The sequence below is a fragment of the Phyllostomus hastatus genome, unplaced genomic scaffold (assembly GCF_019186645.2).
Source record: "Phyllostomus hastatus isolate PE091 unplaced genomic scaffold, TTU_PhHast_1.1 phas_contig_34, whole genome shotgun sequence".
Lineage (NCBI taxonomy): Eukaryota > Metazoa > Chordata > Mammalia > Chiroptera > Phyllostomidae > Phyllostomus > Phyllostomus hastatus.
Genome location: NW_025333857.1, coordinates 47,381,592 through 47,401,704, shown reverse-complemented (window position 1 = coordinate 47,401,704; position 20,113 = coordinate 47,381,592). Strand labels below are relative to the sequence as shown.

The 20,113-nt window shown below is 40.4% G+C and overlaps 1 protein-coding gene across 3 annotated transcripts in view; it reads right to left on the bottom strand.

The window, feature by feature from the left end:
* Positions 1–20,113, bottom strand: part of MELK (maternal embryonic leucine zipper kinase) — a 75,478-nt gene that overhangs the window by 46,210 nt on the left and 9,155 nt on the right. For all 3 annotated transcript variants that reach the window (XM_045840541.1, XM_045840542.1, XM_045840540.1), the window contains exons 3-8: positions 18,356–18,441; positions 16,245–16,361; positions 10,675–10,818; positions 9,289–9,357; positions 7,336–7,428; positions 2,631–2,729 (exon numbers count right to left, since the gene is read on the bottom strand). In XM_045840541.1, coding sequence (XP_045696497.1) covers positions 2,631–2,729; positions 7,336–7,428; positions 9,289–9,357; positions 10,675–10,818; positions 16,245–16,361; positions 18,356–18,441 — 608 coding nt within the window. The remainder of the gene's footprint in view (positions 1–2,630; positions 2,730–7,335; positions 7,429–9,288; positions 9,358–10,674; positions 10,819–16,244; positions 16,362–18,355; positions 18,442–20,113) is intronic.

Here is a 20,113-nt window from a genome sequence, read left to right as displayed (position 1 = left end):
GCCGTCCTGGGCCGCATGCAGGCTGTGAGTTGGATATCCCTGATTCGACGTAGAAAAGCCTTTCCAGATATGATAATGCATGACTGATAAATGTGACTAAATAAAGATAAAAAATTCCTGCATAGCAAAAAATATCTTAAACATAAAATAAAAAAAGGTGATACACTGTACTGATGGGGTATAGAAAAATAGGTATTTTCATGCTATTGCTGGTAGTTTTTATAAACTGATGGAACTTCCCTGGAAAGCAATCTAGCAATACCAAAATTACCAATTCACATACCCTTTGACCCAGTAACTCTTCTCTAGGAATTTTCTTACAGATATATTCACAATGTACAAAATGCCAACCTGAAAATTACTTAAATGTCCAATAACCTAGGATCCATTAAATAAAGTAAGGTATGTGTATACACTGCAATTCTATGCAGTCGTTACGAAGAATGAAGAGGTTCTCCTGTGTATGAAGTGGCATGACCTCCAAGACACACTGTTAAGGCGGTAAAACAAGATGCGGAACAGTGTTTGTGGTATGCTGTCATCTCCATGAAAAAACTGGGAAGGGGGTGGCATAAAGAAGTAAAATACATGATCCCTTACATATGTATACATTCACTAATCTGAAAAAATACATAAAAATCTGATGTGTACTTTGTCACTGGGTAGATAAATAACCTCATGCTAATAAATTTGAGAAATTAGATGAAATGGGCACATTCTTTATGTCCAAAACTAAATTCCAGATCATCCCTGCTCTCCCAGGAGTCTTTTCCATCTCAGCTGGTAGCAGCTCCAAATTTCTAGTCGCTCAGGTTACTCCCCTCATCCCATCCACAAGCAAATCGTATTATTTACATTTGCGAGTGTAACATGAAATATGACAACTGGACTGATGATTACCAACTTAGAATTAAAAGCACTGTTTAGAATCAGTGTCACTGTGTTAGCTCACCTGCACCAATAGAAATGCCTTCCTTCTATTGATGTAAATGTCCCCTTCCCTTTCTAATGAATCTGCCCTGCCTTTGTCTCCTAATCAGAACACCATTGGGGTTTCTGCCTGAATCAGTGCTTCCCAAACAGCTATTCTTTTGTGACCTCAACACTTGTTACCTTTCACTTTGGCCTTTTATTTTTAGGTTAACACTTCTGACTATGATAGTGATTACATGAATATTAGGCAAAATTTCACACTGTAATTCCCAAGGGGAGATATAGGAAAAGCTACGAGGCCAAATAAATGTTAAAAACTAAAGACTGAACATAGTGCCCTTAGACTTCTATCAGGCAATGGGCCACCCGAAACTACCACTTTCAACTCTGCAACTTTCCAGAAACAAGAATTGATTTAAGTAGTCTCCCTACCTAAAGTGTGTTATAGACCCAATGGTCCAGTCATAGCAACTTCCTAGCATTATTTCTCCTCATGCTTCTCCCATCTTACGCCTCTGCTCACACAGTCTACCAGGCATGCTCCCTCCCACATCCCTTTCTGAAGCACTTCTGCCCTTCTTTCACAGGCTGCTCAAACCTCACTTCCTCCCAAGTCCCATGCCAGTTTCGTGTATGGACTTCATTTACACCTCTGTAATAATACGGCATCCCTAGCCCTTTGCCCTTTTAAACAGATAGCCTTGGACCTGTCTCCAACAAGAAAGCAGGCCCTGGTGGACAGCGACCGGTTTTCAGAGATCTTTGTTCATGCCTTTCCGTATCCCACACAAAGGAGACCTTTGGGAGACACTTGTTAGACAGCACTGAACTCAAGCCGCACTCAGAGGAGCTGCTCTGCTGGTCGGAGCCCGGTTTGCTGCAGACAAAACATGGCACTCTTTCTTCGTCTGTGCCCATCTCCTATGGCTAGCTTGCTTTGAATACTGACTCTTTAAAAAGAATTTTACTCTTTTCCTTGCTCTGTATGACTTTGTGTTTTTTTAATTGAATGATATAATTCACACAACATAAAATTCACCCTTTTAAAGTGTGCAAGTCAGTGTTTTGAGGACATTCACAAGCTAGGCAACCATCACCACTATCTAATTCCAGAACGTTTTCATCACCACGAGCGGAAATCCCGTACCCACAAGCAGTCGCTCCCGCTGCCGCCCACCCCCAGTCCGAAACCACGAATCCACTTTCTATCTCTGTGACATATATGATTTCAACAAAGCTTATAATGGTTTTATTATACCTTAAAGCCAAATTTTACCTTCAAAAAGAAAGTTTCTCTTATTTTACCGTGGGAAAATGTGATTTAACACAACTGACTAAAATATCATTTCAGAATACAAAACGAAAATCACCTTACATGTTTACTTCCCCGTTTGTTACTCTTAAGCTTTTTATTGGAGAAATATAATATACACATTGACAAGTACGCATCTCCTAAGGGCACACCTGGGTGAGTTTCAAAAACTGAGTGCACGAGTACAGCCAGCACTCACATCAAGAAACAGAACACAAACCTCCATGCCCCTCTCCCAGTCCCTTCCCACCTCCAGAGAGTAACTACTATCCTGACTTCTAACAGCACAGATTACTTCTGCCTGTTTTTGCACGTTTATAAACAGAAGCATTTAGTGTGCAGTACAGAAAACTTTCACATTGAAATTAATGCTTGGAGTACTCACCATAATCTTCTTGTACAAAACCATGACATTATCATCATCAAATGGTAGGAAGCCACACATAAGCACATATAAGAGTATGCCCATGCTCCAAACGTCGGCCTGAGAGGGAGAGAAAAATAATAATCCCAAAAAACTTTAGGACATATTTGAGAATGGCAGTACACATAATAGAATCACGGATTCTTCACAGATTGAGAAAAGATCTCCAAGATCATCCAATTAAACCTGCTCATTCTACAGACAGGGGACCTGAAGCCCAGAAAGAAGGCTTCTCTCCAAAGTCCCCTGGGCCACCCAGGTAGGTCACCTGATATCCAGTTCTGTGCACTCTCCGCTAACGCTGGACTCTAACACTTTATCAAAAATAATTTCCAGTTGGTTGGGCTGGATTGGGCACAATAAGAAAGGAGGTGAGGTCAGGTCTCTGATTCTGAAAGATAATTCTACAGTGCTACTGAGGTTTATTACCTGCGAGGGTTATGTAAATACACATGTGGATGTCAAAACAAGCCTTAAAATTTGCTACTGATAATCTGCAAATGTGATAAGCTGCACTGTAAAGTCCTCTCTACGTAGAGAAACCCTAATAAAGTTCAACGATTGACGTTTCAAATACAGAGGCTAGAAACGAGCCTGCCAGCACAAACAACCCTACAAATCTCAAAATCCCAGAAAGGAGCTTAACCTTTATATAAGATATCCTCGTGCCCCTTGAGTCCTACACACTAACTACTTAGACAAGCAGTATTTGGCCTTTGTCAATAATGATGCCACTATTGGCTAAGAAGTCACAGCTCCCACTCTCCTTTGAGCCTTAGGGAAATTTTAAGAGGTAAGAAGGGCATTTTTTTTTTTTACAAAAGAAAAGGATAGAAAGTAAAACTAGAATAGACAAGAAAACAATTTAAAGATACTACAAGAAAGCCCTGGCTGGCATAGCTCAGTGGATTGAGCGCGGGCTGCGAACCAAAGTGTCGCAAGTTCGATTCCAGTCAGAGTACATGCCTGGGTTGCAGGCTGTGACCCCCCAGCAACCGCACATTGATGTTTCTCTCTCTCTCGCTCTTGCTCTATCTATCTCCCTCCCTTCCCTCTCTAAAATAAATAAATAAATAAATAAAATCTAAAAAAAAAAAAAAAAAAAGATACTACAAGAAAATCTCAGATGCATTCAAAACAGGAGAGCCTTAACAAGAGCCTTGAGGAATCTTGTGAGCATTGGTCCTGTGATTAGCACTCCTTCCAGAGCACGGGGCGGAACAGTGAAGAGCGTACAGGTAGGTATGCAGCAGGGCCTCGCTCAGTTCAAAACTTGACCCACAGCTACCAGCTGGGACCCTGTGAAAGCATTTTAATTTCTATGTCTCAATTCCTTCATTTTCTCTATATGATGAAATGGAGTAATAGTATTCATTCAAAGGATTTTGGGTGGACTTAAATAAAAATATAAGCATCGAGCATGTGGAATCCTTGTGCACTGTTGTGGGAATGTAAATTGTTGCTGCCACTGTGAAAATCAGTATGGCAGTTCCTCAGAAAATTAAATTATATCATTAACATATGACCCAGCCATTCTGCGTTGGGGTATTTAACCAAAGCAAGTGAAAGCAAGGTCTCAAAGAGAGATTTGTTCCTATCGGCACTATTCACAATAACCAAACAGTGGAAGCAATCCCAGCTCCATCCATGGAAGAAAGGATAAACAATATGTGATACATACATACAGTGGCGTATTATTCAACCTTAAAAAGGAAGGAAACCCTGTCACATGCTACAGCATGGATGAACCTTGAGGATCTTGTGCTAAGTGAAATAAGCCAATCACAAAATAAGACAAATACTGTATGACGCTACTACATAAGACACCGAGACTACTCAAATTCACGAAGAAAGAAAGTAGAAGGGTGGTTGCTAAGGGTGAGGGAAAGGGAGAAATGAAGAGTAACCATTTGATGTATATAGTTTCAGTTGTACAAGATAAAAACTTTTCCAAAATGAAAATGGAGATTGACAAATCTCCAAATGGAGATTTGACATCCACATGTGTATTTTCAAGAGCTCTGGAGATTGGTTGCACAACAACATGAATGTACCTAACATTAGTGAACCGTACACTTAAAAACGGTTAAGATTTTATGTTACGGTGAGGATTTCTGGCCAAGATGGCAGCGTGGGTAAATACAGCTCACCCCCTCACACAACCGCATCAAAATTACAACTATATTGTAGAACAACCATGACTCAGAACTGTCATAAATCAAGATGAATGGAAATTGACAACTACAGAATTAAAGAAGCCACATCAGACTGGTAGGAGGAGTGGAAATGCAGAAAAGCTTGGTCCCACATCCACGTGTGGTGGATACAAATTTGGGAGGGATATCTCAGGAGTGAGGAGCCCCAGCCCCATACCAGGCCCACAGTTCCAGTGCCAGGAAGATAAGTCCCCATAACTTCTGGCTGCAAAAACCAGCAGGGACTGAGTCAGCGGAAGAAACTTTTGGAGCCCCAAGCAGTTCCTCTTAAAGAATCCACACATGGACTTACTCAGACTCACTCCCTCTGAGCTCCCTCGAGCTACAGGGTAGCAGCTTGAAAGGCACCAGTAGCATAGAGGGAAGAACTGAAATGTCTGGCACCAAGGCGAAAATTTGTGGACAGCTTTCTCCTAGGCAGAAGCCATTGTCCCTTTTCTGGGCCCACCCCCAGAGAGCCACAGAGCCAGCAGGTTGGTGCCTTATCTGAGACTTCATCAATCCTGCCAATACCGTGCCCCGGAAATCCTGAGACTCTGCCCCACCCAACTGACCAGCCCACCCAAGGTGCTTTTTCATATGAATGACTGGTCTTGGCTCATGCTTCACAACTTCCTAAATTCTCCCAAACAAGCAACAGCTGGCATCAATGAGCCCCCAGCCCCTGTACCTCTTACTAAGTGGCCCTAGGTCTGGCACTAGCAGCAGCCAGCCTAGATTCACAGCTTGGCTTTTCCTGGGAACCTCGAAGCCCAACACAAGTAGCAGCCATCTCAGATTGCTTTATAGCTCATGCAGGGTGACCCGGGCAGAACACAGGTGAGGGCTGACCTTGACCTGCACTACCCAGGAAACCCCAGAGACTGTACACCCAGTGGTCAGGTACAGACCACGTCAGAGCACCACCACCCTGCCCCTGCATAGCTGATCCTCCAATGGGGGGCAGAGTTTGGTGGTCAGTGGTCACAGCCAGTCCTTGCAGCTGACAGGCCTGGGTAAATCCCTCCCATTGATCTGCCAACAGCAACCAAGGCCCAACTGCAAAAGGAGGGTGTATTCGGCCCACATGAAGGGCACACACTTCAAGTACCCAGCTTGGGTGATAGGGGAGGCTATGCCATTGGACCCTACAGGACACCAACCACAATTAGGCCACACTACCAAGACATGGAGTCAATAAATTTTTTTTAGGAAGAAAAAAAGAAAGCTTAAGGATTCTTCCAGATTAAAGAAGATCTAAGAAACAAGACAACTAAGTACAATGTATGAGCCTGAACTGAATCCTGGACTAGAGGAAAAATATAGCTATAAAAAAACATTGTTGGTACAATTAATACCATTGAAATATGAATTGTGGATTAAATAAATTGTATCAAATGTTAAATTTCCTGATGTTGACAGATAAAGTACCGTTATAAATGAGAAGGTCCTTGCTTATAGGAAACATATACATAGTATTTAATGACAAAGGGGTATGTCTCCAACTTACTCTCAATTGGTTCAAAAAACAGCATCCATATATATAAACATGGAGAAAGATAATAAGGCAAATAGGAAAAGATATAAACAATTGTGAAATTGACTAAATACATACAAAAGTTTCTTGTTCCATATTGACAACTATTCTTTAAGTTTAAGTTTATATCCAAATAAAAAGTCACCAAAAACAAGTTAGTTCCCATCTTAACTATTACAAATTAAGTAAACTGGCATATCTCAAAGTTTCTCCCACATAACACTAGCTCCAAAAGATACTCTATACAAAAATTGGATTCAGGAGGCAAATAAAATTGAGACCAGCTGCTGTGATGGTCCCCTCCCAAAGGCTCACACTGTATGAGAACATATCAAAGATCTGGAGATGCCCTGAACCAAAGAAAACTGTCCACCCTAGCCAGCATTTCCTGAGCTTTTGATGACCAAACCTTTCTTACGATATTAATACCAGTAAAATCAGTCTCCAGAAAAATGGAAGAGGCTGGATTAGCTTGTAGCAGCCAGCGGTAAAGCACGCAATGACCAGGCCTTCTAAGCCTGGGCCTCCTACGCAGGACAACTGGCCTTGAGCAGCTGGCTATGGACAAAGAATAGATTTCTTTCTGTGCTAACCAGCATCTCTGAAAACTGAGCCCACAACCCTGGCCTTGTGCCCTACCTGGCCGGACTAACCCATCTTAAATATGACACTGTTTAATGCAAAAGCATCCACAGCAAGGACTGCAGAGATATATCCCTGCTTCATAGGTATATTATGTATTATTATATTTATTACAAGTTGTTCATTTCATTTATTACTTTATATATCTCACTCTCTGAATAGCCTGAACTCTTTAATTAACAAGATTACTTCTTACCACATCATTATATCCCCAATGCACGGTGCCTGCCTCGCTACAGGTAACCAATAAATGTACATTGATTATATATTGCATTAACCAATAAATAATTACCTCTGATCCCAGATATGATTTGCCTTGTATTAATTCGGGCGCTGCATAAGCAAGACTCCCACAGCATGTCTGTAGATGGTAATCCTTGTTACCCTGTCAATAAGATAAAAATGAAACACATTCATTACAGCCCTTGAGAGAATTAAACCTTTCAGCATGAGCAAAGAGAAGCTGGAAGAAGAATTACCCCAAATAATAAAAGACTTCTGGGGCCAACCCAATACTCTCTGCCTCCATGCATGCACGCACACGCGGTTTCCTCTTCTCTGGATTTCCAACGGCACTACAACCTGGCACGAACAAAATCCTTTTCCCCTCGGCTCAGGCAAATCGGGTTCATACTTCCCCACACATCCATTTGCATAATAATCAGCTTAGCACACATCCAAGCACCTCTGTCTTTCCAACCCTGGGTACTCAAGGAAAAAAAGATGATTTCCTTATGGACCCTATCTCCAATATCAAACCTCTCCTATAAATACAGTGGAGCTTTCTTTTTCCCTACAGGGAAGAGAGCAATGTGCTACGCAGAACAACGCCTGGGAGTCTGATTTCTAGTCTCGGTTAACACCAATCACAACCTGAGCTTCCAGATCCAGTAAAATGAGGAAACTGCTCAATCTCCTCTGCTCCCCAACAGAAATATCAAGACAGTGAAAATGGTACTACTGCCCAACACCTGTAGTACAGAGTTCTACAACTGCCAAATGACCTGTGAAATTGTGAGGCTTCGTTTCAAACTGCAACGACACGCCCAGAAGTGAGCTCCTCGGCAGAACGCTGAGCCACTCCTCTCCCGGCCTTTCCCAGCCACCCCCAGCAGCTTTTTAGATGGTGCCTGCATGTATCAATCTGTGTCAGCCACAAGCAGAAGGTAACGGAGGCTGTCACAAACATTCTCCACTGCCTCCTGTGGAGAACGTGGTTTAAACCAGTACATTGGCTCAAAGTATGTTTCATCTTTACAAACCAGCCAATGAAAAATACACCTTCTACCATTTGGGTACCCAGACACAAGGCTCTACTAACAATCTCTGAAGAACCAAGAGAAGGAGAGAAAAATCAAAAAGAATCAGACATTCAGCCAAAAGGGCAAAATCTTATTTCTTGTGCACCTAGGTAATTCTGATTGGGGCAGGAAATAATCATGGGACTCAAAGGCCTGCAGTTTCAACATTCATAGTGAGTGCAAACAGCTCATTTTAGAGACTGTGAGTACTGTCATTACAGAACTCAGGAGGAAGCCTCCAACAGGCAGCCACCCAGGAGCCCTGCTACAGACAGCAGAGGTGGAAAGTCCAAAGTCACCTCAAAGAGAAGGTATGCTGGAAAATGCCAGTCTCAACTATGGAAATTAAGGAAATACATAACACGATGAATTTAAAAGCACATATGAACTTTTCCCTACTTTTATAAGGAAAGGGGGACATCTCTCAAAATGCAACTAATTGTTAGTTACGTAACCATTTGGATAACAAAGAATGGATTTTCACTAAATCCCCCAAACCCACATGAACAAAGGCATCATCTAGTGGCAGCACATTCAAATTGCAAACACATGATCAATTCAACATTCACGCTGGGAGGGCCCTGTGCCACCCCGGCACTGCAAATTCTCTCATAGTATACCCGTGGGGCCTCCAGCAGGACCAAGTCTGGACCTAGAGCAGTGGTTCTCTATCTTGGCTACATATTAGAGTCATTTAGAGAACTTATAAAAGGGATGAAATGTAACATTCTTCTCAATGGATGCAACCAGGCTCAATAAACACCTGGTGGACGCTCTGACCAGGTAGCTCAGTTGGTTAGAGCATCGTCCCAATACACCAAGGTTGAGGGTTTGATCCCTGCTCAGGGCACATACAAGAAACACTCAGTGGAAGTCAGTGCAAAACAACACACCCTAGTGTGCATTTACAAAGGAAACAGATATATGTTTACTTCTGCACTTACCTTGGGTTTCCCACAGAGACCAAAGTCAATCAGCTTTACTTTATGATATTCATCAAACAACAAATTTTCCTAGAAAGATGAAGATACTTTCGTAACTAAATAGTGACTTCCTTATAATACATTCCACCTCTAGCCATTTCTAAAAACAATTTAAGGTTTTTATCTTTAGAAGCCTGAGTATAACAGAGTGAAAATCAATTTAAAAAATAATGAAAGGACAAGAAGTACACAAAGGGAGAGGGGAGAAATGTTGATACTATATCCCGCTTTCCCTCAAGACACACTGGCATAGACGATTTTCTTCTTGGTGCTCTGAGGTTCAACTACAAACAAACAGTGTGTGCTAAAGGCAAATTTAAACCAAAAGAGTGAGCTCAGTCCAAAGGGTTGAGTATAAACAGAAGGAAAACGATAGTGACACTGCCACACACTGCTGGACCATTTCTAGGTTCCTGACCTGGTGCCAAGCAACATTAAAATCCATGTTCACCAGCATCCACGTTAGGTTGGAGCCTACAGACTTAAAAGTGTATTCACGTTTTTAACCTGTCCTTGAAAAGTACAGTCAGTCGCCCTGGCTAGTATGGCGCAGTGGGCTGAGTTCTGGCCTGTGAACTGAAAGGTCACTGGTTTGATTCCCAGCCAGGGCACGTGCCTGGGTTGCAGGCCAGGTACCCAACTGGGGGCTTGTGAAAGGCAACCGATTGATGTTTCTCTCACATCAATGTTTCTCTCCCACTCTTTCTCCCTCCCTTTCCCTCTCTCTGAAAATAAATAAATAAAATCTTAAAAAAAAAAAAGAAAGAAAAATAGTCTGTCCATGCACTGAACTGTTCCTTTCTGAGGTATAAGGGAATTAAAATTAAAGGAAGATAGGGTTAGAAAGAGTACTGAATGAAAAATACTTAAAACTCTTTCTTCCTAGAGATGAAATCCTGAGGTTTATATTCCATGGCTGATTACAAAGACATTTATAATATCACACCCAACTGGCAAAATAAATAGAATGTCAATAATAAGTTCATTGAAAAAAGCCTACTAGAAGTCAAAATGAGGTGGGGAGTGATATATTATAGTGGAGGGAAAAAAAAAAGCAAAGATAGATTCTAGACCAGCCAGTGTGGCTCAGTTGGTTGGGTGTTAGCCCACAAACCGAAAGGTCGCAGGTTCGATTCATGATCAGAGCACACACCTGGGCTGCGGGTTCAGGGCACACACAGAAGGCAGCCGAAACATGTTTCTCTCCCTCTCTGTCTCCCTCCCTTCTCCTTTCTCTAAAAGAAAAAATTTTTTAAAATATAGATTCTAAACAGAAAGAACCTAGGAATAACAAGTAAATGATGTTGAGCTCGAAGGTGACCCTCTGACTCTAACTCGGTCACTCACTGGTTTGAGGTCCCGGTGCGCATAGCCCTGGCTGTGCACGTAAGCCACCGCAGAGACGATCTGACGGAAGACGACCCGGGTCTCCTGCTCCGACAGACGGTCCTGGGAAATTATGTAGTCAAACAGCTCTCCTCCAGGGCAATACTTCAACAGCAACAGAGTCAAACAGATAGTGTTACTACTTGCAAAACTCACCTCAAAGGAATTTAAAATAAAAAAACCCATACCTCACTCAGAGAAATTAATTAAACATATAAGCAAGGGAACTGAGTGCGGCATATTGAAAAATACACTCTCAGGATCAGGCAAGTCAAACATTATTCCAGGAAAGAACAATAGCTCTTGGTCTCGAGCAGTTTTATTACCAGTAAGTAGAAGTAAAACCAACTACCATTGTGATTTTTAAGTTCTTTCAGAGTCTAATATTTCATCTTAAGGCACCCATATTTAGCATGGTTACCTGAAACAAAAAACCCAGCAGCAATTATTGCTTCTGCATCCCAAAGACCAATGATTTTAAGTATGTATGAGGAGCCCAGGTCCACAGAGGCTCCTCCGAGGTTGTGGAGAATAGATACCAGCACACAAAGCTTTAGGCTTTCCACCCCTTCTTCTCCAGGGCAGCGTCATTTTTTCTGTAAACTGGGGTTTCCATTCAAGACCTCACTTCATTTTAGCAGTATCAATTAAAATTATAGTACTATAGTATACAGCCTTTGACCTCTTAGTTGCACATTTAGAAGTTGCTCCTGAAGATATACTCTCATAACAAAAACAACACACGTTCAAGATCATTCACTGAAGTAGCACTGTTTGTAACAACAAAAGACTGGAAACAACCCAAATAAGTTCACACGATATAAACGATGGCACTCGTATAAAATGGAATTCCACGTGGCCATAAATAGGAAGTTCTTCATGAACTGACATAAAACAATTTCCAGTATAAGAGAAAAAAGCAAGGTGTAAAAGCAAGGTGTAAAACTTTTTGTTTACACCATATATATTGATGGTGGCTTACCAAAAGCATTACACGTAAGAGTATGGACTGTATGCTTCTATTTATATCAAGTTCCAGAATAGGTAAAACTAATATATGGCGACAGAAATCAGATCGGTGGTTACTGAGAAGGGCAGCAGGCAGGTGGGGTGGCAGGGATCAACATCAAAGTCAGAATAAAACTTCCTAGGGTGATGAAAATGTTTTCTCCCCTGACTGGGGTGGAAAGAACAGGGATGTGTACCTTTTCAAACTGTGCACCTGTGTGCATTTTATCATATAAAAATTATAGCTCAATAATCAATTGTGTTCAATGCTATCCAATAAGATTGACATTTAAAAGCCTACTTTACAAAAGAAATATAAAATAAAGTGAAACAAAAGCATAAAAAATCTCTATAAATGTACATAAATGGTGTGCAAGCTAAAATGTTAAGTGGGGGAAAAAACCACAAGGTACAGAATATAGTATGTGACCATTTATGTGACATAAACCAATAAACGACACATACATAGATCTGTATAAAATATACATAGGGCCCTGGATGGTGTGGATCAGTGGGTTGAATCCTGACCTGCAAACCAAAAGGTCGCTGGTTCAATTTCCAGTCAGGGCATCTACCTGGGTTGCAGGCCTATTTCCCAGTTGGCGGTATGCGAGAGGCAACCAATTGATCGAGGTATCTCTCGCACATCAATCTTTCTCTCCCTTTCTTTCTCCCTCCCTTCCCCTCTCTCGAAACATAAATAAAACCTTTAAAAAAATACAAAATGAATAAATAAATAAAATACACATAGGGAAAAAAGGTAGCCTCCGGACAAAATGGACGTATAGGTAAATACGCTTCACTTCCTCACACAACCAAAAGGACAACAACCAATTTAAAGCAAAACACAACCAGAATTGCCAGAAATTCAAACTGTATGGAAGTCTGACAACCAATGTGTTAAAGAAGAAAAATTCATTCAGGCTGGTAGGAAGGGCAGAGACGGGCAGCCGAGACAGAGAGGATGTGCAGCAAGGCAGCGGCTAGCAGACCAGGTGGACGAGGCGGCAGGTGGACAAGGCAGCAGCTGGCAAGGCCAGTGGTCCCACATTCATGTGCAGATAAACTGGGAGGAACAACTAGAGATCGAGACAAACTGTGTAACCCTGGATTCCATCACGGGGAAATAAAGCCTCAAAACCTCTGACTGAAAACACCTGTGGGGATTGCGGCAGTGGGAGAAACTGCCAGTCTCACGGGAGAGTCTGTTGGAGAGGCCCCCGGGGTCCTAGAACATACACAAGCTCACCCACCCAGAAATCAGCACCAGGGAGCACAACGAAGAGCGCAATTCACTTGTGGGTAACAGGGGAAGTGACTGAAAGCAGGGCAAGAGCCAAGCAAGTGGCATTGTTCCTTCTCTGACCCCTCCCCCACACACAGCACCACAACACAGCAAAGTGGGTTGCCCCACCCTGGCAAATACCTAAGGTTCCGCCCCTTACAACATAACAGGTGCACCCAAAGAAATATTGCCCAAATGAAAGAACAGATCAAGACTCCAGAAAAAACTAAGCAATAAGGAGACAGCCAACCTATGAGATGCAGAGTTCAAAACACTGCTAATCAGGATGCTCACAGAAATGACTGAATATGGCTGCAAAATAAAGGAAGAAGTGAAGGCCAAACAAAGTGAAATAAAGAAAAATACACAGGGAACCAACAGTGAAGGGAAGGAAATAGGGACTCAAATCAACAATTTGGAACAAAAGGAAGAAATAAACATTCCACCAGTACAGAATGAAGAAACAAGAATTCAAAAAAATGAGGAGGCTTAGGAACCTCTGAGACAACTTTAAATGTTCCAATATCCAAATCAAAGGGGTACCAGAAGAAGAGGAAGAGCAAGAAATGGAAAACTTATTTGAAAAAATAATTAAAGAAAATTTCCCCAATCTGGTGAAGGAAACAGACATAAAAGTCCAGGAAGCTCAGTGAGACCCAAACAAGTTGGACCCAAAGAAGACCACACCAAGACTCATCATAATTACATTAGCCAAAATTAAAGATAAGAAGAGAATTTTAAAAGCAGCAAGAGAAAAGGAGACAGTCACCTACAAAGGAGTTCCCATAAGACTATCAGCTGATTTCTCAAAAGAAACCCTACAGGCCAGAAGGGGCTGGAAAGAAGTATTCAAAGTCATAAAAAGCAAGGGCCTACATCCAAGATTACTCTACCAAACAAAGCTATCATTTAGAATTGAAGGGCAGATAAAGTGCTTCCCAGATAAGGTCAAGTTAAAGGAGTTCATCATCACCAAGCCCATATTACATGAAATGTAAAAGGGGCTTATCTAAGAAAAAGATCAACACTATGAACAGTAAAATGACAACAAACTCATAACTATCAACAACTGAACCTAAAAAACAAAAACAAAAACAAACTAAGCATACAAGTAGAACAGGAAAAGAATCTCAGAAATGAAGATCACATGGAGGGTTATCAGTGGGAAGGCGGAGGTAGAAGAATGGGGGAAAAGGTACAGGGAATAAGAAGCATAATAGGCAGGCACCAAAATAGACAGGGGGAGGTTAAGAATAGTATAGGAAATGGAGAAGCCGAAGAACTTATATGTATGACCCATGGACATGAACTAAGGCGGGGAGGAATGCTGGTGGGAATGGGGGTACTGGGCAGAGGGGGATAAAGAGGAGAAAAAAGAATGGGACAACTGTAATAGCAAAATCAATAGAATATACTTTAAAAAGAAAAAATAAACTTGTGCTATGGAAGTTTGCACTGCAGTAAAACACACACACACACACACACACACACACACACATACACACAGGTATTTGTAAGTTCATGGAAAAGCTATAGGAAGCACAAGAAAACTGGATGACTGGGATACAGAACAGAGAGTATTTTACTTTTTAATATGTACTCTCTTACACCTTCTCTATTTTGTCCTAGGTTCATGAAGGGTTTTTTGTTGCTTTTGTTTTGTTTTTTAAGTATTTTGTTTGGACAAAGGGATCAGCTTTTTTAAAGTCTGTAAAATCACCACTATCAACCATGTGGGTGGATGTACAGTGTAATAAGAAGAAAATGGTTCTAGGTCCAAAACTTTCAGCATTATGAATTTAAAATGTGCTTTTAAAGCAGAGTTAATCTGTGAAAATGATGTGAAGTTACAAACTATTTGGCTGAGGCTAAGGAAAATAAAGCAAGGGATGAATGATGTGAGTTCTAAGGACCTTACACTTCAAGCCAGAAAGGTTTAGTTAAAACTTGAAAGAATTTGGTTCCTACAACACATGCACTGAAGGCTGTGGGCTGAACTGTGTTCCCCGAAGATATGTTTAAAGTTCAAGTCCTAACACCCAGTACCATCATTGTGACTTTATTTGTAAATAAGATCTTTGTAGATGTAATTGAATCAGATGAGGTCCTATTGGATTTGGGCGGACCATTTGAAGACAGGCAGAAAATAGAGGGATGCATCTATAAGCCAAGGAATGCCAAGGATTACCAGCAACCATCAGAAACCAGGAAAGAGGCAAAGAACAGATTATCCAGAAAGAATCCTGCCCACACTTTGATTTTAGTCTTTAGCCTTCAGAATTATAAGATGATAAATTTCTATTGTTTTAAACCACCAAGTTTGTGGCCATTTGTTACAGCCCTAGATTAATACACCATATAAACTGAAATGAATCCTTCCCCCTAGAAACAAATTCTCACATATTCTGTCCATTACACCACATCTCGTCATGAGGACTGTGTTAGAAAGGGTGTGTTTACAATGACTTGCCAATTTATTATATATGCCTACTTGATCTAAATTGTTATAGACAGAACTCAAATAGGTAAGCCACTTAATATTTATTCTAATCTTCCAGGTAAGACATACTGTTCTCTTAATTACTGATAAAGTGAATGGAAATGGTATGAATGTTTGTTCACACCTGAAATTCCTATGTTGAAATCCTAGGATTTCAATTTGCGGGTCAATCATCTTTAAATCCTAGTTAAATCCTAGGATTTAACCCGAAAAGATGACATTAGGAGGCAGCCTTTGGGAGCTGATTAGCACATGAGGAAGATGCCCTCGTGAATGAAATCAATGCTCTCATAAAAGACTCTTGAGATTGGAGGGAGGTAGAAGAGGGTGATGAGAGGAATAAATGGTGATGGAAGGAGACTTGACTTGGGGTGGTGAACATACAATACAATATGCAGATGATATAGTATAGAACTGTATCCCTGAGACCTACATAATGTCATTAGTCAATGTCACCCCAATAAATTCAATTTAAATTTGTTTAAAAAGAGGCTCCAAAGAGACCCCTTGCCCCTTCTACCATGTAAGGACACAGTGAGAAGACCCTAGCTCTGAACTAGGAAGAGAGCCTTCACACAACCATACCGGTGCCTTGATCTTGGAATTCCCAGTCTCCAGAACTGTGAAAAATAAATTTATTTTGTTCATAACCTTCCCAGGATGTGATATTCATTATAGCAGCCCAAACAGACTAAGACAGTGAACAAATCCCTTTAGGTCTCTAACCGTACTACAAACCTCAAGAACTATGAATATTTTGTTGGCTGTCTCTAACACATGGTAGAGTTGACATATGTGCTGATGTCTCAGGTTCTTCAGGGCGTCAATCTCTGTTTTGATCCGGGGCAAATCACTCTGTGACAAAACATTATGTTAAACATTCAGTAAACCAGTGTGGGAAGTGTTTCAAGCATCAGTATGAACAAGTTTAATACTGAGTAGCAAAAGCAATCAACACTCTCAAAACCAATTGTTCAACAATACAGAAAACATATAACAAAACTTATTTGTATGTACATTCAAAAAGGCCTTGAGGGTTTTATGAAAGACAAATTTGACATGGGTCAATAGTACTAAGTCTAGAAAAATTTTTTAAGTCTCAAACTCAGTTAGAAGGTTAGCATTCCAAAAAAAGAAAATGACAGGAACACTGCTTAGTGTGCATGCCTGAGCTACCACTTTTATTCTTAGCGATGTTCCACAAGAAGCATGCTGAACTGAAAATCAGTGAGCGTAGGTGAAAGGTGTGAGGGTATTCACTGTCTCAGTCTTCCAATATTTCTAGGGACTTAAAATTTTTCAAAATAAAAAGCTGGTTGGGAAGGAGGAGGATGAGCTAAAGGAATTTCAAAATCCATATTAAAGACAGAAATCTAGAAACCCATGAAGTAACACGTAAAACTTTATGATAAGAATTAGATTCAACCTAATCATTAGTGGCTTAAGATCCAATTATCTAGAACCATGCAACCAGATGTCAGGTCTTGGCCAAGAATCAATGGTAACTTTGACTATCCTAATATGATAATCTTATTTTTTTGAGAGTGGGGGGAGTGGGAGTCTGATAACTAGGACCCTAGAAGTAATCAAAATATCATTCAAGTCCTAGGAAGTAACTAAAATAAGCATAACAACAGAAAACATAAAAAGTTTAGAAATAAATTAATGAATTTTTAATTGAGAGAGAAACATCAGTTTGTTGTTCCTTTTATTTATACATTCATTGGTTGATTCTTGTACCTGTCCTGACTGGAGATTGAACCCGCAACCTTGGCATATCAGGACAATGCTCTAACCAGCTGAGCTACCCAGCCAGGGCTTAGAGTAAGTTTTGAGTATCAATGTGGTAAAGCATTTTGTGACAACAATACACATTTTGTCTGTTATTGTAGTGTTTATAGTGTTTAAGTGACTAAGTCATACTAAAGTTGAAATTAAATTTTAAATTGCTTATGGAAATTAATCAGATTTGTAATGTTTAAATGCTCAAGAAAAATGGTTTTTAATGCCCTTTTATTCACTTAGTAAATATAATATTGAGCACAGATAAACAAAAATATTGAAAAGCCTGAATTATTGATTGAAACTAAACCATATGAGAAATAATGAATTAGAAGAAAAAAAATCACTCAGGGTGAGTACAAACACTGAAAAGGGTATAAAAGACCCATAAAGATCACAAAAGAGACAGACGTTTCCCTTAATATAAAAGCAAAGAACTTTATGTATCTTATAACCAAGACCACAAATGGAATGGGCTGCATTGGGAGGTAATGAGCAGCTCAAGCCGGGAAGCATTCATGTAAAGGAAAAAGAGGCTGACCAAGGAAAGGAGGATTTCATTAGATAACTTCTAAGTTCACTTTGAATAAAATCCTGGGATGTAAGAGCTACGTACCCTATAAAATAGGTAACACTGAGTAAGAGTGTCATGAGAAGACAAAGAAGGGCAATATTGATACCCAGAAACACCTCCAAGACCACCAAACAACAGCAGAAAAATGGATCCTCTGGACTTTAAATATGCTCCATTGCCTTGCATTAAAATTAAAGATAAAATAACCCCTTCCCTCAGATTATTTTTTAAAAGCTGCCAGTTATACATAATTGTTGATTTTTAAAAAGCTAGAGAAATACTATCCTCACAACCAATGGACATCAACTAAGTGGTGGGTGGCAATGCTGGGGGGTGGTAGGGTGCAGGGAGGATGAGGATAACAAAATTGAGAAGAAAAAAGAGAAAAATAAGTATTATTCTAATAAAAGTAGTAACTAGAACATTGGAGCAAATTTGCATTTTAATTCAAAAAACTGATCTATAAATATTTTTTAAATAATTTTAAACTTACCCCTAGTGCATTTTTATCCATGATTTTTACAGCTACCATTTCTCCAGTGAGGATATGGCGGGCAAGTTTGACCTTTGCAAAGCCACCTAAGTGTAGGAAAATTATGAAGAGATAAGCAAGACAGACCCAAATATCAACATTGGAGCAAACCGAGGGCTCAGGAACAAATACTGTTCTGTTAGATTTTAAAAGGCTCTATCAATCCATACTTTTCCATAAGTTTACAGCTCTTTCTTCCTGCTGCTTCCAAAGTGTTAGCCATTGGTTGGCTAACCATTGGCTCTGCTCATCCAATGTCTACCTGAACTTTTTTTTACCATAATAGCAGATCTTTAATTTTTTATTTTTTACTGTTTATTCTATTAGCTGTCCCAAATGTTTTCCTTTTTGCCCCCCTCCACCCAGCCCACCACTCTCTCCCACAACCAATCCCTCTTCGTTGTCCGTGTCCATGAGACATTCATATATGTTCTTTGACTAGTCCCTTCCCCTTCCTTCCACCAGTCCCCCCTCCCTTCTCCCCTCCTGCAGCTATCAGTCCGTTCCATGTTTCCATGTCTCTGATTCTATTTTTCTCATTTGTTTATTTTGTTCATTAGATTCCAGTTATAAGTGAGATCATATAGTATGTGTCTTCCACTGACTGGCTTATTTTGCACAGCATAATATTCTCCAGTTCCATCCATGCTGCTGCAAAAGGCAAAACTTGTTTCTTTCTGTTGAGTTTTATTCCTTTGTGTGAATGTATCAATTTTTTAATCTACTCATCTACTGATGGGCTCTTGGGCTGTTTCTAGTACTTGACTATTGTAAATAGTGCTGCTATGAACAAAGGGGTGCACATGTGTATATTACCAGCAGTGGAATCACTAGGTCATAAGGCAGTTCCATTGTTAATTTTTTGAGGAAATTCCACACTGTTTTCCAGTGATTACACGAGCCTATATTCCCACCAACGGTGCACTAGGGTTCCCTTCTCACCACATCCTCACCAGCACTAGCTGTTTGTTGATTAATCAATGATGGTCATTGTGACAGGTATGAGGTGGTATCTCACTGTGGTTTTGGTTTGCATCTGTCTGATGGCTACTGGTGTTGAGCATCATTTCATATGTCTATGGGTCATCTGTATGTCCTCCTTGGAGAAGGTCCTTTGCCCATTTTTTAATTGGGTTGCCTGTCTTCCTGGTGTTGAGTTCTTTCCACATTTTGGAGATTAAACCTTTGTGCAATGTATCACTGGCAAATATGTTCTCCAGTATATCTTTAATGTTTTAATGAACAAGTAGGAAAACAGAATTCACTCTTTAGAAATTTGGTTTATAATTAATATTGCTAGAACACAAAAGTTGCTGAGACAAAATATGAAACTTCCAATCAGTTTTAAAACTGTGAAGAAATCATGTTTCAAAACTGAATCAAAAGCAGGAAAGTCTACACTTTAGGTATCTAAAAGAAAGTGCCAACTTAACATTTCTAAAGAGAAGCTCCTGGTAGTCCCTCCCATGGTCTTCCACATTTCAGTAAATAACAACTCCATTTTCTCAGGTGCTCGGGCCAAAACCCAGGGGCCATCCTTAGCCTCTCTCTTTTGTCTCATACCCCCTATCCAACCCATCAACAAATCCCACTGGCTCTGCCCTCAAAACATATCAATGGTTAGTCACCTTGGGGAAAAAAGAAAGGTACTGACTGGAAATATTCTTGATATTGATATGAGCAGGACACACAGGGGTCTATATGTATGTAAAACTCCAT